The 23631-nt window shown below is 43.3% G+C and overlaps 2 protein-coding genes across 6 annotated transcripts in view; one reads left to right on the top strand and one right to left on the bottom strand.

Moving 5' to 3' along the window:
- Positions 1-1429: 1429 nt before the first annotated feature.
- Positions 1430-21024, bottom strand: TAF5L (TATA-box binding protein associated factor 5 like). 2 transcript variants are annotated; one of them, XM_085055457.1, is made up of 5 exons: positions 20903-21024; positions 16695-16839; positions 12000-12104; positions 8507-9231; positions 1430-3429 (listed from the first exon to the last, which is right to left on the bottom strand). In XM_085055457.1, exons 2-5 carry the CDS (start codon positions 16834-16836, stop codon positions 2632-2634), a joined length of 1770 nt encoding a protein of 589 aa, XP_084911583.1. In that variant the 5' UTR covers positions 16837-16839; positions 20903-21024; the 3' UTR covers positions 1430-2631. The 2 variants fall into 2 exon arrangements, with proteins under 2 accessions (XP_084911583.1, XP_084911584.1); XM_085055458.1 differs by lacking the exon at positions 20903-21024 and adding an exon at positions 20614-20754.
- A 331-nt stretch (positions 21025-21355) lies between these two features.
- URB2 (URB2 ribosome biogenesis homolog) overlaps positions 21356-23631 on the top strand; it is a 75527-nt gene continuing 73251 nt past the window's right edge. For 2 of the 4 annotated variants that reach the window (XR_014850826.1, XM_085055456.1), the window contains exons 1-2: positions 21357-21642; positions 22834-23010. Coding sequence is in view for 3 of the 4 variants with exons in the window: in XM_085055456.1 (XP_084911582.1) it covers positions 21517-21642; positions 22834-23010 (303 nt within the window). In the remaining variant the exon portion in view is untranslated. Of the gene's footprint in view, positions 21643-22833; positions 23011-23631 lie in introns of all 4 variants that reach the window. The other 2 variants (XM_085055454.1, XM_085055453.1) reach the window with 2 other exon arrangements.

Genomic DNA, 23631 nt, shown 5'->3' with positions numbered 1-23631 from the left:
TAGTCTAGATTATTTCCTGGCTTCCTTCCTTCAAAGAGCACCAAAAACTCTCCACACAGTATATAGCAGTTTATAAGTTTGAAGCTCGTAAATAGTGATTGTTTTTCCAACAATTCAGGAATCACTTTTACATCTTTTAGCCTATACACATATAATAGGATGTGGTTCTGAAGTCTCTTTACTCTTGTCACTTCTATATGCAAAATACCTCAGAGCAACCCAAGTAATAACAAACCCAATTCTGCTGTATAAGTAAGATGTTAATGGGACACTTTGTTCTTTACCCATCTCATCCTTATTTCCTTCCCCTGCCCTTTCCCCCTGTCTCCTCCCCTTCTCTTCCTCCCCTCCTCCCTGCCCCCTGGTTGCTGTTTGCTCTACTTCAGGACCAAAACTCCAGCTGCTCTAGATCTAAACATTGCTCAGGACATATGGCAACAAACAGCAAAATGAATTCCAGTGAGCACTGGTGGGGCCATATCCTTCCTAGGTATTCACTCAGGCATTCAGCCAAAACAGTCATTTCACAATGGAATCTTTGGGCTAGACTACACAGAATCAAGCAAAACCACTCAAAACAACTAGAAGGATTACTGCAGGTTGAAGAATACCATGTGTTTGGTCTGGTGAGCGGTATTGACTCAACAGAGCTGAAGGAGGTCTCTCTAGAGACCTGCATAACACAAAGCATCAGGAACACAACCATCCTTCCATATATTTTTCTTCAACATGCCCAGTCCTGGCCTGGGATCATTAAGCTGCTTCACACTTCTAGCATGCAGCCATGAGAAGATCAGCAGTGCCACTCAACTCCAAGTGTACAGAGGGCTTTCTGGTACTCGCAGCACTGAGCTGCAGCACACACTGATGTTAATGTCAGAAAGGTCAAACACTTTCCTGGTAAAACATTTTTACAATTTACTATTGTGTAAATACACAATAAAATAAAATGAAAATGCAAATGTGAGTTGTCGTCTGAGCTCTTAGATTGTTTAGATGTTCTCAAGAGAATTTTCTCATGAAAATCCGGAAGGGCTGAGGGAAGCTGAAGGGAATTATCATTTAATGCTACAGCCTGTCTAGAAGACATTTGCTTGAAAAAGGCATTTTAAAAGATCAAACCACAAAGGTAATACAGCACTACAGAATGAGGCCTTTTGGTGCACAGTGTCAATCTCAGGGGGTACCTAGATCCTCCACATACATTTCAGCTGACTTACAAAGCTGTATCAATATCCCACTCCATGACACAGTGCATCAGCTCTGTGGAAAGCATGTAGAGAGACATCAAAACAGCAGCAAGTGAACAAGGTCACCAGATTCAGTCTCCAAATGCCAAGTGGGGTCTGGCTCAAGCAGTGTAGGAGAAGCTGCTGCCCTCTTCTTCTCATACAAGTCAGAGTGAACTTCCCAGAAAGGGACCAAACAATTTTTATTTTTCTTTTTAAACTAAATGCTTTTAATAGAAAACAAAATACAAAATAACTCTTTCCAGAAAGCAGAAATATTTAATCTCTCCAAATGACAAACTAGAACGTGCTTTATCTGCAGATCCTTGTAAATGCTGATGATTTATCTCACAAAGTGTTCATGAAACCGGTATTGCAACATTTGAGAAAAATCCAACACTGGCAGAGCTGCCTCTGTGTACACACAATAATTTAGTAATACTATTTTTTCCCATGTCACTTTGTGTGTCTCATCTCATCTCCCTCTCCCTAGACTGCCAACTTCCATTTACGGAAATATTTCTGTGAGGTGCAGTGGTGGGTTGACATGCCCTGTTTTTGACTAGGAGTCCAAACTTAGCCACTTCCATTCGATGGTGCCCTCCCTCCAGACAAGGCAAGTTGTTCATTACCCTTAAAAGCCACCACTTTGTCCCCACTATCCTCCTATCCTCAAAACACAGTGCAACCAGAGTCAGAAAATTTCCTAATTAATGGAACATAAATACACATAATCACAGCTAGTACCAGGAACCAAACCCAAACGACAATGCAGAGATGGGCCCCAAATGAGGTCAGATTTCCAACCCCTTACTAAAAAAGAACAATGGTATTTTCTACTTACTTAGTCCAAAATATTCCAGAAGTGCTATAGGGAGCTGAAATATTTAGGACCACTATTACTGTAGAAAATACATTTTTTTTAATAGAAGGGTCTTAAAAATGCTGGTCCTCTGCAATACCAGGAAAACAAAAGCAAAACAAAACAAAAACCACCGGGCCAGTAGTTCTTCACACACTCAAGCCGAATTAACAGTAGCTAAGATGTGCCCATCAATCAATGCGGGATATTTAAGTGCAGGTCAGCAGCTTATCTGGTTGGCAGTTTCACTTATCTGGGCCAGGCTTTCAGTTCCCCCAGGCTACTGGATTTAGTCCCCTTTTTCCCATTCCTACAAGTAAAAAATTAGAATGTGTATGTATTTTCATCCCTCCTCCTATTTTTTCCTTTTCCTGTTCAACAGCACAGGCATTTTTGTGACATCTTAAAGCATTTGCATCACTCTGAACACGCCTTTCACGGGGGCAGAGGAAGAAAAGTGTTTCACAGTCAGTAATCTCAGCTTGCAATGGACTCTGGCATTCAAGACACCCACCCACTTCCCTAAGACAAAAAGCAAAATTAATGTTCCTGATTTTCTTGTGCAATTCCAGTCACTAGAAGAAGATTACAGGCCATAAACTGTACGCTCAGTACATTATTCATCTGTCCGGTATATACACCAACCAGTTCACTGGAAGACCCATCGGCAGGAGCGTTGCAGTAAGTGTTCCGAATGTCCCAGACCCGAACGGAATTGTCCATTGACGCTGAAGCGATTAAACTACTGTCAGGGCTAAAAGTAAGGCTGGTTATGTTGTCTGTGTGCCCCCTCAGCTCTTTGTAAAGAGTTCCCGATGCCAAGTCCCACAGCTTCAGCCGCTGGTCTTCACCTGCCGACGCCAGGTACTTACCGTTGGGAGAAAAGGCGAGCGCCAGCACAGGGCCCCGGTGCCCGGTGAAAAGCCGCACCGAGTTGCCCTGCTGAGTGCTCCACAGGCGCACGGTTTTGTCCGTGGAGCCCGTCGCCAAGTAGTTGGAATTGGGGTGGAACTTGACGCAGTCCACATCTGCCAAATGGCCTGCGTATATTCGCAGCGGGTACGTCCGATCAAACGACCAGAGCCTTGCAGTGCGATCGTGGGAACCGCTGGCAAAGTACAGGCTGCAGGGGCTAATATCCAAATCCCAGACAGGATAGGCATGTCCTTGGTACAACACAGTGTTTGTAAAACTTCCCAGGTCCCAGTATCTGATGGACATGTCCTCAGAACAAGACAAGAGTCCTGAACTGTCTGAAAGGAACCTAGTGCTATACACAGGTCCACAGTGTCCTCTCAGGATCTTCATTTCTGTGCCTGCGCTGTCATCCTCTTCCTCCTGGTTGAGAAGAAGAAAAAGAAACAAGAAAGGAAAGCATGTTTATCCATTCAACAAGAAGAACCACCACCAAAAGGAAAACAGGAGAGTGTTGATATAGAAGGAGTTACTTGAGATGTGGCCCATTTTGTGCAACTGAGACACAAACATTGCCGATGCATTTGCTCTAAGTGAATATTGAAAGATATAGTGAGATAACACTTTCTATTGAAGGCATTATCCTTATTTTTGGTAGCCCCATGCTCAATCCAGAAGGAATCTTAACCTGAGACTGCTGGCAAAGAGAAGAAAAAAATTTTAATGACATTTTTCCATTTGCTAAAAACATGCATAGTCCCTATCCACACTCTACTAAAAACATTTGGCTAAGATGTTGAAAACAGATCTTGGCATCTACTCTTTTCATGTGGTCATTGTTGGAAGTGAATCTCACAGTAGAGGGAAACAATCACAGATGTCTTAAACAAAAGGCAGGAGATAGAAAGACAAAACATATTTGACAAGCTGTTTGCTTAACACTCTTTCTTAACCCTGCATGTGAACAGAAACCCAGCAAGGCTCTAACATCTATTTCTCCCTGCATGCTCCATCAGGATGCTTTCACATCTTCACCCTTCAAGAACAGCCTTCAAGAATAGAAAATGTATGCAGCTTATTTAGGTCAATGTATCTATTTTGGCATAGGAGAAGATGAATAATCACAACAATGATGGCAGTGGAAACCTTTCTATCCCGTTACTCTCCAATTCAAGTACTAGGGCAGATAGTCAACAAGTAAAGGCTTTTGTGTTTAAAGACTATTCAGTGAGCTGTGCTAAAGGAATCTCCCAGTGGAAGGCAAGAGTCTCTAACAGTCTAATGAGGTACCACCTCTTGACACTGAAAGGCTGCAGACTATACAGGTTTCACCAAATCTCAGAAGTGTCCTTGTCTGACAAGCTGGCATCTGACAGTGCAAGATAACCCTGGCTTGGGGTGCACCTGTGTAGTAGCTTGAGACCACCTTTCCTCAGGGCTGTCAGGCAGACACTTTTCCTCAGTACTGAATCAGTAACACTCAATCACAGACTCATGCACATCAAACTGAACATAACATCCTTTTGTTTGTGAGCAGCCCCTTTATCATCTTGACCTGGCCTGTTTCCTGCAGAAGGAGCACTTCCTGCCCCAAGAGGAAACCAAATTCCCTAGGGCTGCTGGCCTGTTGACAACCAGCAGAAGTCAGACCAGCAGAAGTCAGTGTGTTGTAAGCAGCTCTCTTGGCTGACATGCTATCTCCCACCCCCTCTGACCTCAGGACTCACAGACAGATTAGCTCCAGACTTAGCAACAGTCCTGAAAATGCTTCTCCTCCAGTGGTTTCACACTTCACACTGGAGGTGAGCAAACTGTGACTTGGCTATCTCCTTGCCTTTCTCCATCTCAACAGCATGTTACGTAGTAGGCAGCAAGCCATATTTAGCAATGCTGCTTCTCTTCAGAGTAGTCAGTGCCCATGGGAGCTTTACAATGCAGCTGGAAGCCAACTTCATCTCTGCTAAGGAGGTGAGGCAGAGAGAAACTGCAGGCTCTGGTATGCAAAGCCCCATTCTTATTCAAATTGCTCTTTCTACCTCAGATAGAGCGTGGCTTACTGGAATCCACAGCATCTCTACGCTATGTTACCACATTAAAGGAGAACGGCCAATACCTGCAGCATTTTATACTATTTAATTATAACCATAAGATTCCTGACAAGTTACCAGTGAAAGCCCATTCAAGCTACCTATATCGTACTACATTTTCTGCAAATTTCCCAAGTCCAAGTACTTAATTTTGTGCATTCAAATAAAGGCTACATGGGATGTCTGCAAATACACCTCCTCTTCCTTCATTGTATTACAACACCAGCAGATTTGACAATGCCTTCTGCAACATTGAAACCCACACCCCTATGTGGACACAGGGAGTAAATCTTGTATTTGATGTCTGTTTGACGTTCACTTAGCACAACTGCACACTCGTGTCATAGCCCACTGAAAACAGTACATCTCTGAGTTACCATATTTTTCAGTTTCCTCCCTATCCAAGTTAGTCTGCTGACCAGATTAACAAGGCAGCTGCAAGTGCAGCCACCAAACCTCAAGAAGCAGCAATGATAGTCTCAAAGAAAACCAAAACAGAATCTCACATCCTTCTCCTTTTTTGTTTCTAACCAGTAACAGGTTTTCCTGGGTCTGATCATCTCTCTCATCCTGCAGTGCTCTTAAGATGTCAAAAGGGAAGATCTCTTATCTGCCTACAGTAGAGATGCCTAGCAGGGAACAATGAGGAAGGATGGCTCCCTTTGCAGGACGTTTCTTACTGCTCCTTCCAGAGTTCCCTCCCATCTGCCATCAGACAAGGTGTCAGCATCATCCCCACTCATTACCACTTGAAGGACCACTCCCACTTAAAAGCAGAACCTTAGAAGCAGAGCTAAATGGGGTCAAGTCTTAGTCTTTACAGGATTTAAAGGCTGGCACTATTGTGGCTTGGAGCACAGCATTATTTTCCGCTGTTGATTTATGGAGTACCAGGGATAAGAATGGCAAAATTGCAAAGAGACAGACAATACATCCATTTGTGCAGCTAAAAAAATTCCATTTTTATACTGGACCCAAAGTAAGAGAGACTATAAAGTGGCATTTGTGAGATGCTACTATAAAGACAACAGAATTACTGTACCTCAAAACAGTAAGTCTCTCTTACTTGCAAGAAGCAAGACTACACGACTAAAGTACACTGCAGCATCACACTGAGCAAAATTCACTAAAACTACACCTAGAAAATGATTTTGACACAAAGGCTTCACATGGACTAGGAAAAAAATGTTATTCTAACATGTTTGCTAAGTTTCAACCTCATTTATATATGTATACATACCCCCTCACAAAAAGAATAAACACAATGGAGTAACTTTAGTGCCACCCTGAACAACATCCACTGAAACTAGCACGATTTCCAACCTTTATAACTTCATAAAAAGAAGGATCTATTTCCTAGCAGAAAATCAAAAACCAGGCTGAAGACTGTTTATTTAATGCATTACTATTTAAACAGGTTATCCAAAGCTAATTATACAATACAGGAATCAACCAAACCAAATTCTAACATCCTCACAATTTATTCTACAGAACTCACAGAAGTAATGTCAAAGCACATTCATAATTTTTGTTCTTTGTCAAAGTTTTCATCAGCTTTATCCCTGTGAATTGCTACTGATCAGATTGCAGTGACAGTCTGAAATACAAACCCTCCTCACACCGAGCTGCAACCCAGTCAAGGTAGTCTGGTTTGGTCTTGGTATCTTTGTCTTCCTCTCCCATGGCACCAAAGCAAGTGCTGGTCTGTTCCCAGCTGCAGCCCTGTGGATGCCTGTGTATATTCACTTAGGGCTCCCAGATAACTGTATTTATTACCTTGAAGTCAAGGGGCTTTCATTTGCATTTGGTAACCAACAGTGTGTTCAGGCTGGTATTGGTATCCTCCCTCGAATTTGAACTCCTGCTTAGGTCATTATTTTTTTTGTCAGTGGTGGAAATTATTCAGGGCAATGACAACTTCATTCTGCGCTGGTTTTTGACCAGTTTTTGGCTTTAGACCTGTGCACAAAAACTGCAGGGTACACAAAATATCAAAGAGCCACCACAAGCCATCTGCATTTAGGATTCCATAGCCGCATCCTAATACATATGCAACATGCAAGTCCATGACTGTGTGCCGCAAAAAGCTAATACATACACTCCTGATAACCTGGCAATATCTCACTTTTCCACAGTCCAGAGCCAAAGAAGGTGACCTGCTGATTTCCCAGACAAATTCTCCTCTGTTTCAGGTTACTGACATTTGCCTTCCATGATGGGCAAAACACAGTCACATGCCCCATGAACTCTTGCAGTTTATAATGACAACAAGTCCATAGCTCTATTTTGGGCTAGTCTGACCCACTCATCTGCTCACTCTGCAAAAAGGTCAACCAGGGAAGCAGCGAACATGCTGCTGCACTGTCTCACCTTGATGCTTGCCTCTTTTCTCAAGCTGTTTAACAAAGCAATTCTTAATCACAAATTCCTGAATACAACAGGCTCTCTGCACTCTTCCAAAATAAACAGAACCTTGCCACTAAGTATTTTCTAGAAGAAAAAACAGTGTAAAAAAATATGTCTCTCCTGCTAAATGCTCAACACAGAACAAATGAGTTTTGGGTTTTTTTTAAAGAGAGAAGTGATTAAACCAAGGAATAGTCACAAATTTTGATCTCTAACCAGATGTTAGTTGCTACTTGGGCAGTTGTGTGGAGAGGGGAGGAAGGGCATGACTAGAAAGCAAAAAAAAAAAAAAAAGCCAAGTAGAAGATGCCATCTAGCCTTGCATGAGAAGTGAAGGTACACACATCCCTGTCCTTGTCTCCAGCACTCCAGAATAGAAAGCCTCAGAAGTTTCTACTCCTCAGATTCCTTAACAGAGACATTTACATAATTTTTCTGTAACTCTTTACCTTTGGTAAATGAAGGTGATGCCTGAAATACAGTTTTGCACATAGACATCTGATCAGAGTTCTTTAGCTCTCTTCTTACTTTGCATTTTCCTCTTCCTGTGTCTCTGCCCTTCTCTCCACCCCTCTGCCTCCTTGTTCTGAGCTACAATCCTTCTAGCTTTCACTTGGCACTGCTTTTACTGCCCGTATCTCCTTATTTTATCTTCCCATCCCTAAGAAAGCTCCATCCTCTTCAGGGAAGGGATCCTACTCTAGTCACCTGTCCTTACTGAACTGCCTGTCTACTGTCAGCGGTTCACGGACAGCTGGAGGAAGGGGACCAGCACCTAGGACTAACAAACTATGACCTGAGCACAAACTTACTGCACCTTAGTGCAGCATTTACACCCACGGCAGGGAAGAACATGGATGAGAGTAGGTTATGAAATCTGTGCATCAAGGCAGACAGGTTGTGCAACAGCCTCACAGTTCCCTAACACATTACTAGATACTCGACAATCCATGTTCAAAACAGGTCAGCAGAAGGGGGAAAAGGGGAAAAATAAAGAGTATCCAGACCTCCTCATCCAGGATGTCACAAGCCAAACGGATGCGGGACACATCAACAAGGTGGGGCTCAGATTTCAACTTCCTGGAGCGCAGGCTCCACAGCTTCACACATGAATTATCGAACCCAGCAGCGAGCAGCTTGCTATTTGGTGAAATTTCTGCAGTGTTCAGCAACTGCTCCGTGTTATAGAAGGCATAGAAGCAGATGGTGGTTAAGGAAGGGGGCCCATCCTTGACACGTTTAATGCTGTCCTGCAGTAAATCCAGCGCTGCCTCATTCTGCAGAATGGAAGCTGGCACGTCACTGGGTTCCAGGCCGTTGCTCTCGTTGCGTGAGGAGCTCCCACCGGCATAGAGCTGGTAGTCAGTCCTCTTGGCAGGCTGCACATCCAGGTGAATGTGCAAGGTCAGGACTTTGCACAGGGCGTTGTTGTTGTCACTTTGGAGGTAGCGAAGAAGGTAGTTGTAGCTGTCCTCTTGAAGGCGGATGACGTACTTGTTGTCCAGAAAAGCCCGGAGCTTCAAGTTGGACAGGATATCTTGAATAGTCATGGTAGTCTGCAACTGTTCAATGATATCCTTCTGGCTGGCATTCTGCAAGAACATGCCATGGAAGCGGCTGTAAAAACTGTCCACTGTGCTTTTTAGGCCATTCTGGACCATGTTCAGATGGAGGTAGACGAAGAGGGGATATAGAAGAGGCATCACTTCATGGCTGTGCTGAGAATCCGAATCTATATAAAAAGCAACAACAAACTTTGAATGATTTCTCGATCCACTTTCTACTGGGAATAAAACAGAGCAAGGATGATTACTGAAAAAGCCCTGACAGTGACATCAGAGAGCAAGCAAAAGGAGACTGCTGTTAGCACATCTAAGTGAACCTCTTCTGTCACCCAAAGGAGGTACAGTACCTATTACAGACCTGAATAGAGAGTGTCACATCAGTACCTTGTTAGAACAAAATGCAGAAATTTCAAAACTCTTTTTAGGCGTGGGACAGCTAATAATAGACAACCTCATAAAATACATGATTGTTGAATTTTTCCCATTTATTTCAGAAGAAAGAGTATGCCCTTTGTTTACTGTGATAAAAGAAAACTAAAATTTATTAAATTTAAAATAGTATTTAAGTGTTTAAGTCAAAATTATTTATCTAGCTTATCTAGGCCTGAGCTTTGGTGGCTTTTTTCTCTGAGCTTCAGTAAAATGTGCATGTGGTGCTTTGGATGGAACTAATTTGTCTTCAGGGGAAAGGAAGCCACAGTTTCCAAAATGTACTGCAATATGCCATGGTCTTGTTTTATTTCTGTGCCTGCTCATGTACATACTTTTCTCTCTCTGCCAAAGCAAATCCCAGCAGTAATTCCTAGTACACAGTGTAACAAACCCCGATTAGGCTGTGCCGTACCTTGCAGAGGCTGATTTGTGCAACAGCTCCACCCCTCCTTCCGCAGCTTCTCGGGGCTGCTTGCCAGCTGCTGGGAGCTGTGAGGAGCAGAGCCCTGCAGAACACCATGGCAACAAACAGGGCCACAGCGAGTTACTAGCACAGGACCAAATGGTCCAAATTACTGGAAAACAAATAGGCACTGCTGATCCTCAGACATTTGCTGAGCCTCAAAATGCAAAAGGCATTGCTGCTTTTCAACACGCTCTTCCCTCCTGCCACTCATCAATGCATATTCTCTTTTCTCCCTTTCCATTAGGTTATTTTTCCTTTGTGCTGAGCACTCTGCCAGGCTTTCTCTAGTCCATATTGTGCCTTTCTCTCATTTCTATAGGAGTAACTACAGAGCATGTGTGGTGTGCAGTGTATACATATGTATTTGCATACTTAAGAATCACTCTCCTTCCTGTCCTGCCGAAACTGGGCCAAAGCCAGGGAAAATGGTGACCTGCATGTAGTAAAAGCTCTAAGCAGTCAGCAGGTCTCTTTTCTCTCCAGGTGCACTAACCCAAAAATGCAACAAGAGGAAGGACTTCACTTTGCAGTAGGGGAAAAAGGGAAGAGATGGGGAGTTGGCAGAAACAGAAACAAAGGAAATGTTCCCTAGGAACCTAAGAAGAGGTTACAGGAGCCAAGTCTGTCTAACCTGAAGAATAAGGGGGTATTCAACTGCTTGCCTTCAGTACCCAGTGGAACGTTACACAGGAAAAGGAGTCAGCCCCTTCTCAGAGGTGCACAGTGGAAGGACAACAGGCAAGCTGCTGCAAGGGAAATTCTCACTAAATTGCAGCAGGGTCCCAGAGATGCACAGCAATCTCCAGAGCCTTTGATTTTCTAAACCTGGCTGGAAAAGGCTCTGAGCCCTTTCAACATGATAAAAAAACCAATCTTGTCCTGCTTTGAGCAAATGGTTAAATTAGAGACTAGTTAGTTAAGTTACTCCGTGTCACTAATCCCCTGCCCACTCCTCAGTGGGGTAGGCATCACAGAAATGGGAAGTGTCCTGCTGTGCCTTGTGCCTGGCTGGCAAGCAACTCTTTTGAACAAGTAGTTCATGTGTGTAAGATATCCAACTAGAGCAAGAGGGACAAAAAAGATGAAAACAGTTGGCCTGAACACCAAACCTTAGCACCTCACCAAGCAATTAAGCCACTGAACAGAGTTATCATACTTCTCAAAAATCCATTAAACTGTAAGGATTTACCTAAAATACTATAAGTGCAAAAGTATTGAACTGTTGCACACGGCAAGGCTCCAAGAATTCACTACTTTCTGCCTCTGCCTTCCTGTCTGCTCCCTTCTTTTCCCTTCAAAAACTATCATCTGAAATATTAATCCTGATGTTATGCACACTGGGATCAAATCCCTACACTGGACAAATGTTGCGTGTGACAACTTTACTTTCCTTAGTACTATTCTCTGAAAATTCTATCTGCTTTCTTCTTCCCATGTTTGGAGCTTATAGAAGAAATAAGGACATTCCTAGGGATTCCTTTTAAAAAATATTGAATTATTATTAAAAAAAAAAATCATTATTGTCTTCTGCATCATTATGGAGTAAGATTTTTTTTTTTACTTCGTTGTATTGCTCCACTCTCAAAGTCAGTAAAGCTAAATTTACATGAACAGATTCTCCCTTAAAAATCTAGACCATCATAAAACTAAGCCACTTATGGATAAAATTAAAAACCTTAAACTAGAAGACAACAGAGAACTACAGTAATTTCTCAGGTACCTGCCTTCCACAAAAACCACTAATTTTCCTTCCTATTCCTGTGTAAATATGCAGTTGTCGAGAAGATCTACAAAGGCCAAATGCTTAAGCAAGAAAGGACAAACAGTCAGCCATCAACAAAATACAAAGCTATTCAGCACACAGACAACAACAAAAAAACCCAATTAAATATTTCTATTTTAACTGAAATCTCAAAGACAGAAATCAAACTATTGTTAGAGACATGATTCTGAATTTTATTATATTGCCCTTTACTCACTGAAATCACAAGAAAACCAAGTCAGCTACTTTCTTTTTCCTTGCTTTCTGATATTTACCTGTGAGAAAATTGCGCAGTCGTCCAAACTGTACTTCATATTGCTGTGGCTCCGCCAGGCAGGGAGCTGCAGACACGACGTTGGCACAACCAGACTCAGATTGGACTGTGAAATAAAAGAAGCAAAAGTTAAATGGGGATTTAGGGGTTTTTACATGTGTGTTTGAAAACAAAGCTTCTCATAAAATCCAAGGTATGCAGACACTTAGGTGACATTTCACCTTTCATACCATCCAGGTATGACATAGTCCAAAGCATCTAAATGTGGCATTAGCCACCTAGACAGATCATGAATGAGAAAGTACAGTGAAAGCCAATACCCACCCTAAGAATCTCAGCAATTCACCTGCTCCAGCCAGAACACATTTTAAAGTTTTCATATGCAACCTTAAGTTCCCAAGAAATTCAGAGTAACACCATCACAGACTCCTTAGAAGTTTTACAACTGTGGTTTTACAGCTTTACACTCAGAGAAGATAAGTAAAGCAATCTAGTTTCTTTTTTAATGAGTCCCACCAACCATCATGAGTAGGTCTATAAGGACGCTACTTCAGATTCTGCAATTTCTCATCCCCTTCATTATAATTTACAACAAATTATAATCATCATCATGTACATCTCACAGAAGTGGTGGTGAAAACACTTAATCTCTAAGCAAACACCTAGTAGTTTTTAACCAAAATGTGCCCCCTTCCCTGAGTATTTTGGGTACCTGGCAATTGACGACATACCCAGTTGTTACAGTCTCTTCAGATTGTTTTAATTTGTTTTTCAGAACCAAACTCTGGTAAGAGTGGTTCTGAACTATTTGGAAAGGGAATTGGCTTCTCCTCCTCTGGCACCAAACCTTTGCTGTTCTGCTAACCGTTTGGAATCTGACAGGGGACTTTGTGCAAGTTTACAGACATGCATCAACATACCCCAAGCATATGCAAATGCCAGTGATTAGAAACACAAGTTCTGCTGTTCTAAACAGAACTCAAGAGGGCAAGGAATTTCACTGTTCTCCTTTCCTATGTTTTCTTTTCCAAATGTTAACTCTTGTCCCCTCCAAATCCCCTATTTTTATGACTTTCACTTCAATTTCTTTCAGTCTCCCCTGGCCTGCACCACTTTCTATCCTCTGCCTTTCTACTCCTGATTGATTGGTGGGCTTTTTGTTCCAGGATTTGGCTCATGCACAGAGGAACAAGTCTCACAGCCCTGGAAGTCTATAAACAACATTATCAAATGTTCACATGCCAAAGAGAGATAGGCCAGCCTCCAGCTCATCTCAGTGCTCCTAATTGGAAAGAGATCAGCATGTGGTACACAGGCAGCCTGTCACTATTCTTTCCCCATTCCTCTCTCTCTATCTCTGGTAAGACACAGGTCTACAGATCCATCTTCCTTCAGCTCATGTAAATACAGGAGATGTGTCTGGCAAGCTGAATCCAGCTTTTGAAACAGAGAGATGGGTTGTGCTCATCATCCCCTCTGGGGCAAAAAGCGCCGCAGATTCCAGCACCAATACCATATAATCTCTTAAATCAGTTTAAATATAAACAAAAATAAACACTGAGCTTTCTACAGCCTAGCTACTTCAGAAACTCAAAGATGGTAGGATCTCCAGGCTCACATACTGGTACTGTTCAAAAGCTAAATTAAAAAGCTCTGCTATTTGGAGGTGAAAATTATATAATCAATATTCAGCATGAGGAAATAAACTGCATGTATGCATATATAGTATCTCAAGAATGCTTAGTGACAGTTTCTAATGTCACCCATACTACACACTGTAAAAGCAAAGAAATACATAAATATCAGGGCCTGTCTTTTATGCTGTGCCACAGGATTACATGTAACAGTCAACTCTTCACAGAGATCTGGTGGCCTCATTTCTGCAGGAATGGGAATGGCTTACCACCTTGCTCATGCCATGCAAGCACAACTTATTGGTCTGGGCCTTACAAAATGCTTCCTCCACATCATGACATCCTCTGCACAAGCAACTTAATTCCAAAATTAAGGTGTATTTCATGCTTCAGAAAGTGAAGTATCATCTTTGTCTGTCTGTCCTGAAACAGTCTGACTGGGCAAGCTATGGCCTATTCTTTCAGTAACGATGCTAGAGCTCGTTCCCATCCAGCAAATGGGAAATGAACCCTACGTATCAGACAGTTGTAAGAAGTTAAATTCTAATTCTTTGCCTTCCCAAAACTTTAAACGAGAACTGCAAAAAGGATCAAGAAGTCAACTGAGTAAAAACAAAACAAGACTAAAATTCCAAAACAAGGGTAAAATTTCAAGCACATTTTCCACCTGGCAGAAATAAAACACTGGCTATGTACTATATCCTTTTCATACATTAATAAACCTACCATAGTTTCTTTTCCACTTTCACCAGTGATCATAAGAACATCTATTGGAAATATCTGTTCCTTCATATCCGGAAAATACAGCCAGCTATGCAACCTGATAGGAAATTCAAAGGAACTCACTCTAATTCAGGGATATGGACAGTAGCTTCCTGGGCTCGTGTGTTAGCTACCAGCAGAATTGCTTCCAGTTAATAAATGTGGGACTACTGTAAATGTTGTATAACAGCAACTGATTCCTCTTTTACATGAGTATGATGATGTATAATTTCACACTATTTCATATAGTCCTATGAGCTAACAGTGCTACAGGGAATATTAGAGGAACCTGTTCCTTGGTTATTCATTCTGTCCTCAAATATTACTCTTGCTTTCTACAGAAATATGGTTTAATCACAAGGAAGCTCTGTGCTGTATTTTACTGCAGATACAATTGGGCACGATACTAGATAATTTTATCTGGGCTCCCTCTCCCACAGAAGAGATGGGATCAGATCATTTTCCAAGGACCATTCAAGTCTCCTATTCACACAGGTTAGTTAATTTAAAAGTCAAACGAAAGAGCTGAATATAAAAAGCAAGGTGAGCTTTGCTAAGGAAAAAGCAAAAACATCTTCACAAAAACATATTTGATCACTTCCCCCAAAATAAAGCTATGCAGGCTTTACAACCCACTTAGTTTTTATTCAGTTCTCAAAACTAAGATGACTGCAGCAGAAAGTATTTTCAGCATCTGTTGTCAGATTATACAACAAGCTCAGTTTTGCTTTTTCAATAGTCATTGATGGAACTGCAGCACGTTCACTGACAGCTCACTGCGAGCATGTTTGACAAGAAGTAGTAAGCAGTTGAACACATGAAAGCAGACCATTTTCAGTCCTGGTGAAACGTGATGACTAAATTCTGAATCACCATCCACAAAACCTGTGCACTGGCAAGAAGATACACACTAATATGAAATTCAGTAATAACATTTGGTGGAAGATTAGTAAAAAAGACAAAAGCCAATTGCACACTCATTCACATTTTTTATGGAAATATTTTTTTCTGTATGAGGCCACATGCTCATGCATGGGCTTGTAATCCAGTTCATCTCCACTGTTTCAGACACTTTTGTGTCCTCCTTGTATGGCTGGTATCACATTCTAAGCCCATTTTGACACTGATCTTTCTACCCACTTCTTACATAAAATCACCCATTAAAAATAATTCAGTATTTTACTTTGGTTTCATTCTTTCCCCATCTTCCCCAGTACTTTTTCAGGGATTGCAGTGAACTTCTGATAGTCAGGCTGAAAAAAGTGAAGAAATGAAAAGTACTAATAAGACATAAGTTACTTCTAATAATGAAGTATTCCCCAACTTTCTCCAGGCCACTGAGAGGGTCCCCTAGACATTCACCCACAAGTCATTCATCTTTGGATTGCTAACTATGGTAAATATTCTAGAGGTGGAAAAAGCTGTTCTTGCACCCAATCTTCTCTAGCCACAAGTACAGAGTTACGCAAAGTTACACTACAAGCAACTAAGGTCTCCACCACTCCACTTAGCCTGGGATACTGTCATAATTTAAGCAGTTTTATTAACAGAAAGAATTTTCTTCTTGATCTCTTACCCAAAAGGTCAGCCCAGTATTTTATATTATTTTTACAAGTGAATTTAATCTCCACAATGACCACATTGCTTTTATCCTTCCAATACTTGTATGTGCTCAAGCAACATAAGTACTGTTTGTTAAAAATAATTATTACAATGAAGACTGTCACAGACACAATCTGGAAAGCAAGCAGTGTGGCAGGATTCAAAAGTGTTGAAGAGAGAAAAGAAACTTTATTCCCCTGCATGCCTTGTCCCATCCACTGAAGGTTTTTGTTTTTTCCCCTCAAGTGACAGAGCAGACTGTTCACAGCTACGAAGCTGACTAGGCCAGAAAAGGACACAGCCTTATCACTTTAATTTCACATGATATAATTCTGTTGGAGTACAAAGGTACAACAGATTTTCCTGCTTCTACTTCCTTCCTCACCTAGGCTCTTCTCACCTTCACTCCAAAGCACCACTACTCACCAGACTTCACGTTCTTTGGGATAAAATGCATGCATTTTCCACTACCCTGAACTGGTACTTCTGCCTGATGTTTCACTGACCATGAATGTCACCTTGTCACACTTTTCCCCACATTTTCATTCTTCAAAAGTTTGTAATTCACAACAACTTAACACTGAGAATTTTATTTCAAAAGGAGAGATGCCCATATGTGCAGACAAATTCACATAGCTGCCAATATACATGCTCACAGCTCTGCCAAGAAGTAGTCATGGAAAATACGACAGGATTACCTGTGAGATTAGCTGCCATCTCTTCAGCAGTCTGACACAGCCTTAGCCCTTGTTTTAGGGGACCTTCTGAGTCCACATACTGACGGCGCTTGAGGTAGCAGGACACTGCCATCTGAATCTGTTCTGTGCGTACGCGTTTCATGACCTCAAAAGAAAAGAAAGAGGTGATGAGACTCTTACAGTGTAAGCTAAGATCAACTTAGACCACAGCTGTATTAATATGGATGGAAAACAAACAACTCAGTATTTTCATTGCTGAAGTATGAAACAGAACCTTCAGGGATTTGCCTCTCAGTACTATGGCTTAACTAGACACTTTGTAGACCCCTGAAGATATTTTGCTGCCTAATTCTACTAATTTCACAGAGAAATTAAAATAGTTTTGAAGACTCTGGACTAAAATGGCAATGGTGAGCGGAAGCATTCGTTTTTGTTAAAAACAGTTTATAAAAAGGTAATGTCTCTCCTCCTTGACTTTTTACAGCTCGAGTAATCTTCAGTAATTTTCTGGTTCATCTGCTTGACCAACCAACAGAAAAACTCCAGAAGATTCTGTGGAATGAGAAATTAACCTACAAAGCAGGAAATTTTTGAAACTTAATGCTTTATATTGCAAATCTATTTGGGGAGTCCAACAAGCAATAGCTTATTGGCTGAACTTAAAGGTTAGAGCCCTACTCCTGAAACTTCACTCAGGTAAGTCCCCAGAAAAAAAAGAAGGAAATTAAAAGCAGAGCCTTCTATCTTTGGCACCTGCTTCAATCTATCCAGGCTTCCCTCCTATAAAAGTTTAAAACAAAAAGAATCATTTTAAGGTATTTTTCTACATGCATTTAGGAAGCCATCCTCACAAACACCACTTGGTAGTACCTCAAAATCAAAACGAGCCCAATGCTCCCTTTTAGCCCTTGGCTTGTAATAAAGGAACCTCAGTGAGATGAATGCAATAGCTCCCTTGCTATTTGGGTAGTCTCTGTCTGCACTCATCCTTCACAATAGCCTTCACACATTGATTTTACACAAACGTTTAGATAACCTAAAAGGCTTTAAATAAAGCAGAACTAAGCCACAGGGTTTTTTTTCCTATCACAATACTAGGTAATGCCTGCCTCGAGATAGTTCAACACCTTACAGCCTCACTACCAACGACATGAACATTTCCTGAATGCACATGCTTCCTGTTTTGAGCAGCTAAATCTGATTAAACACAACTTCTCTGAGAGAGAGACAAGGATGCCCTTCCTCCCCTTGTAAGAACCATTATTTCTAACAAAAAAACAGTTTTAAAAATATTATAACAAATGCATCTTGTCTAATACCCATATACACTTTGGTGCTTATTCCACTTGTTAGAACAATAACCCTTCTCTGTGAAGTTAGGTACAAGTGGATGCGGTTTCAGCAACAGCTCACTTTCAACAGACACGTGGAATCACAAACCCACATCTTGGGTGAAAACCTTAAAAAGATTGTCATGTGATCCCACAGGTTAAGTAGCTGTTGAGGGTGGGGAAGGGGCATCAACAGGTGGGAGTTTTCAAAGCATTTCCAGATAGACCCATTAAAATCAAAAGTTTTCAACGACACCTTTTTTCACCCCAAAAGCAAATTTCCTTTTCATCTTCTCTGCAATTAAAGAAATTATATCTGAGACTTACAGTCTCAAATGTAACACTTCTGCTGCACAAAACTGTAGGAAAGACAGAACTCTAACAAAGGCCACAAAGAAGAGTGGACACAAGGATGGACCAGGAACTTAGCACCCTCCTAAAAACACCCTTAGCTAAGCTTCACAGTGTATTGTTACCATTCTGCATTTCAGCCAGCAGCATGGACTCATCAAGTGATTTGCCCAGGTCCACACCAAAGCATTTATGCAGTCTGTAGGTTTCTTGCTCCCCTACATACTCTTCCCTGCAGTCACTGTAGGGGATGTTACCAGCAGTATCTCAAGGAGATATTTTTTCCTACTCCCAGGTGAGGCAACACGAACTACCTTAAGGAAATGCGTTTTCACCAAGAAACACCCATTGGCATCAGACACACTGTCTGTCACCCCTACTCTAATTTCAGCTCTCTGCTTCTTCATTCACTTTGCCTTTACACTTCACACTCAGCATTACAAAGACCAATGTCACCGAGGCAGGAAGAGCATTCATGAAAAGTGCAAGAGCAAAACCAACGTTCCTACAAATAATCTTTACTGACCCCTTTATCAGAGTATATAATAAAATAAACGTAAGGATGGCCTGCCAAAATGCCTTCAGCTGGGTTCAAGCTAAGGCAATTTACAACAGGTCAGTGATGCAGAATTTCAAGACAAAAAAGGACAAGCCTGCCATTTATAACTTTCAAACAATTTTAAGACTCTAGCTCTCATAACTGAAAATAATCTCCAAAATATGAAACAAACTGAAAGCATATAGAGTTCCCTGTCAATGAAATGCACAGAGCTTGAAACAAATCTTCACAAGTCCCAGCTGTGTCATTCTTCTCAAACAGCCAAAGAGAACTAGAAATACTAATGCCATTAACTGTTTTTACTTATCAGCAAAATATGTAAGGAGAGAGAAAAGATCATATTGTGAGTTTGCAGAGCTACAATGCAGCATCTTCTGCAGTGCTGCAAACTGGAGCACTGAAAAAAAGGTTAAGGTAATTTTTTTTGGAAAAAAAAACCAGAGCAGAGACTAATAATATAAAACACATCACAAATTCCTCCTTCCTAGAAAAGCTGGAAATTACTTGTGAACTAAGCACTGGGCCAAGAAAATAATTTCCCGCCTATGCTACATTTCAGGTACAGGTTTAGGCAGATTCCACGGCTTTGAAATAATCCCAGTACAGACACACTAAAAAGAACTTAAAAACTAGCACTGGAAACACTGCTTTTAAAGACTCTGTATTCCTGTCCTGACACTAGGGCAGCAGTCTCTTTCTTCCAAGACACTGAGGAAAGACCTGTGAGCATCAGAGTGCTAAAAACAAGCAATCTTAAAAAAACCCCAAACCTTAAACCAATAAAAACATAAAACAGAAGCATCTTTTGAATGTTCTGTAATAAGAATTCTGTCTCAGGCCTCAGTTGTGGACAGCGAAAAACCATCTTTTATCCTTTATTGCTACAGGTGAAATTCAGGGCCTACCAACAATTATAGCTCCCAAGTTTTAATTTTGTGATATTAAAATAAGCTGAGATGTACAAAATTTCAGAATAAACAAGAGAACGTTAAATGAATACGAAGATAGCCATGAACTCAGAGCCAGGGGATGTCACACGTGCAGCAGCTGCAATTCACAAAAACAGGTAAGTAAACATGACAAGTTGACTCGGGAGACTTAAAGAGCAAAATAGGAAAACAGGGTAGCAGGAACTACGGCGAAGGCTTTTGCCCGTGCAGTGGCATTCATGAGAAGGGAGAAGAGAGGGAACAGCTGTGATTTTACAAGAACCTGCATCCATTTGCATTCGGACCTAGATCTGGCTCACCATCCACGAACTACGCTTCGCCAATCCCACACTGCTTCCCTCCGACCCCCCAGCCGCCCCAAGGCGGTGCCAAACAGCGCTTCACCGATGTCCTCTACAGGATCTGCTGGACACGCTTTCCTCCAGCCCACTGCACACCACCTCGGCTGCAGCTCGGCCACCCAGCCCTTCGCGGGCCGAGCGGAGCTGCGGGAGCAGGCGCTGCTCGCCTCTGGGCCCTGCGGGGACAGCGGGCCGGGAGCCCGCCGGGGCCCCTCGCCCGTCCCGGGGCTGCTGCGCGGGCCTGAAGGGCGCTCGCCGGAGGGACGCGAAAGCGAAAGCCTTCTCCTGTCAATATTAGAAAAAAAAAAAAAAGAAAAAGAAAAAGGAGGAAAAAAGAAAAGGGAAGAGAGATAGCGCGATAAGACGACGCTCATTAAACCCACGCACTTTCCAAGGGAAAGCAGGATATCACGACCAGAGGCCCCCCGCGACCTCCGGGCGCAGGGCACGCGCCCGGCCCCGTCCGCAGCCGGGGCTGCCCCAGGGCCGCGCCCGTGCCCGACGCGCCCCCGCCGGCCTCCCCGGAGCCTCCCCGGAGCCGCCGGCCGGGCCGGGCCTGCGGGCCTCCGCCACGAGGCGGCCCGCTCCCGCCCGGGCCCCGCTCCCGCCGCCGGCCCCGCCCCCCGCGCCCCCCGTGCGGGCCCCGGGCCGCGGCCCCGGGCCGGTCCCCACTCACTGAGCATCGCAGGCGGCGGGAGGCGGCGGGAGGCGGGCGGGGGCCGGCGCGGCCGGGGGGCGCTGTCACTGCGCCCAGCGGCGCCGGGCGCTGCCGGCGGGCGCGCCGCCGCTGCCGCCTCCCCTGCGGGCCGGTGCCGGTGGCGCGGCCGGTGCTGCCCGGGGCCCGGCGGGCGGCGGCGGCCGCTCCATGGCCCGGCTGACACACGCCGGGGCGGGCGGGAGCGAGGCCGGGGCCGCGCAAGCGCCCTCTGGCCGCCAATGGGCGCGGGCTCCCCCCAGCGCACCGCCTCCCGGGCTCGGCGCTCGGCCTGCGCTGCTTGGCGGGGACTGAGGTCGGAGGGAAGGGCCCGGCGGTACCGGCCGTGGGCAGCGGGCAGCGACCTCCCGGCGAGCGGAGGGGAAGGCGAGTGGGAGCGGGGCTGCGGGCAGAGGTGGGCACTGAGCAGCGCGGCCGTGGGCAGCCGGCGGGCGGAGGGCGCGCTTGGGCCCCGAGCGGCGCCACGTGGGTGAGTGTCGGGCTGCGGGGCCGCTGCCCGTCCGACCGCCTGCTCTTTGCCGGGCGCTTCTTCCAGACGCCTGTCTGCCTCTTCGCCTCTCCCACCTGCCGCCCCCATGGCAGCCATCTACTCCGGCATTTACCTGAAGCTGAAAAGCTCCAAGACTGCTTGGGAGGACAAACTCAAACTAGCCCGGTTCGCGTGGATTTCTCACCAGTGCGTCTTGCCTAATAAGGAGCAAGTGAGTACTTTTTAGTGGTGAACGGTGATGAAAGAAGAAAATACCGATGGCGGATTGCTCCTGGGATGAATCAATTATTAAACTCCAGATCTAGCATTTAGCTAGCTGATAGCACTGTAAATATAGCGCTGATGTAGGATTGTGATCAGCTCTTGATTTCTCTGTCGTTACATGAAATGTTTTTAGAACAGCATATTGCAGGTAGCTTCAGCACAAAGACCTGCATTAGTGCAGGGTGGAAGAAGCTTTCTTGTAGAGAGGGTGGTTGCACGTGTTCTCAAAGATGAGAAATCCCTGTCTTCAGAGCTGTCATTGCCATTGGTATTATGTCCAGTACAGGACGCTCCAAAGGCAGATGCTTTTGGTCATAGTTAAAAACAAGAACTTCAGAGTGAGAGGATTGACAGTAGCTAGATGTGTGTTCTCTGGTGCTCAGAACTTGTGCATGAGCGAAGAGCACACAGTGGATTCATGGACTTCTGCTTGGAAGGTGATTTGGTTTTCTCTGCATGAAACTTACCTTGTCTCCTTTTGTTTTGACTCTGTTTTCCTGAAGGTCTGTGTGGTGTTCCCCTGGGTTAGAGGTGTCTTGTCCTATTCCTCCAGCCCTGGTAGTTCTGTGGGGTCTAGGGTTTGCACATCTGAGATCTGTGGTTTTGGGTTTTTGTTATTTCAGTTACTTAGAGTATTATATTTAACCATGCACTATAACTTCAGTTTTAAAACAGTAATTTAAATTAGTTGGTTTCAACCTTTTCCAGTTTACACCCATCTAAATTCCTAGGCCTGAATTTCTAGGTAGTGAATTTAAGCGTAAGAGGAAGATGTGAGTGGAATAGCAACTGTCAGAAAGTGAAAACCAGCTGATTCTCTGAGCACTGATTTAAAACACTGCATTTGTTAACTAGTATCAATTGTCAGAATTAGAATGTTGTCAGACTTACGATGTTCACTTCTGAAAGCTGTTTTGGGATGGTGCCTGTGAGAATAGAGCCAACACTAAGTATAGAATGAAAGCTCTTAGGAACTGAAACCTTCAGGGACAGACTTCTCTGCTCATTCAGAAGCTATTCTGCTTGGATGTAGCACAGTTCTCAAGGCACAAATGCTGTAACTGTGAAGAGGTCCTACTTTTGTCCTGTTTTTGCTTGGGGGTTATTGAAGATTTCTTGTTTTCCCTTCTGTTAACAGGTTTTACTCGATTGGGTAAGCCATGCATTAGTTTCAAACTACAACAAGAAACTTGAACTGGAGGATGAAGTTGTTGAAAAACTCTGGGCATATCTTGACAATGTTATCCATAGTAAAAGACTACAGGATCTCTTGAAGAGTGGGAAGACAATTGGTCTCAGTTTTTCAATTGCACAGGTAACTATAACTGTGGGTATCTGGTAAAATTCTGGATAGCAGTATGTATCTTTTGCAGTACTGGACTCTTCCTCACAGTGCCAGATGTTACATGAAATATGTATTAATCTGACAGCTTGCAGGGCCTATACTGAAAGTTTCTCTTTTTCTGTCCTGCAGTGCAGCTTGTATTTGTGCAGCACTAGGGTTAAAAATGGCAGAATTAGTGAATGGCTGTAAAGGCATTGAAAATGACTGGGAAAATTGACCTTTTTAGTTTTGATCAGGTTGAAGGGAAGCAAGAAAGAGTTGTCTTTACATGCAGAAATTAACTGTGAAGTACAGAGAACTGGTTGGATGATGGTGCTTCAGAGATGTTATGCAGAAAGTGTGCCAAAATTAAACATGGTCTGGATATGAAAACCTGCCTGGATGAAGATTAGGTCAGAGGTACAGGACAGGGTACCCTAAGCACCAAGGACAGAGGTGGTAGAGAGTCCAGTGGAAAGAATTTAAGGGTCTGTTTTAGTCCAACAATGTTCCAGCTGAGGAGATGAACCATCCACAATAAGGTGTAAGGAGATAGGTGAGGTTTTTAACAAAATAGAGGCAGATTTCTCAGTTGTTACTGAATTTGTTTGC

This window comes from Lichenostomus cassidix, chromosome 3, assembly GCF_008360975.1.
Source record: "Lichenostomus cassidix isolate B80296 chromosome 3, HeHo_3.0, whole genome shotgun sequence".
NCBI classification, from domain to species: domain Eukaryota; kingdom Metazoa; phylum Chordata; class Aves; order Passeriformes; family Meliphagidae; genus Lichenostomus; species Lichenostomus cassidix.
The sequence above is the reverse complement of the archived record's forward strand: the minus strand, read 5'-3'. Positions and strand labels throughout refer to the sequence as shown.

Coding starts and splice junctions, on each gene's coding strand:
- TAF5L (XM_085055457.1), bottom strand. CDS start 16,836: ATGAAACGCGTACGCACAGAACAGATTCAGATGGCAGTGTCCTGCTAC. Junction 12,105..16,694: donor GATGGCAGCTAATCTCACAG/GTAATCCTGTCG, acceptor TTTATTTCACAG/TCCAATCTGAGTCTGGTTGT. Junction 9,232..11,999: donor ACTGCGCAATTTTCTCACAG/GTAAATATCAGA, acceptor CTTTTTATATAG/ATTCGGATTCTCAGCACAGC.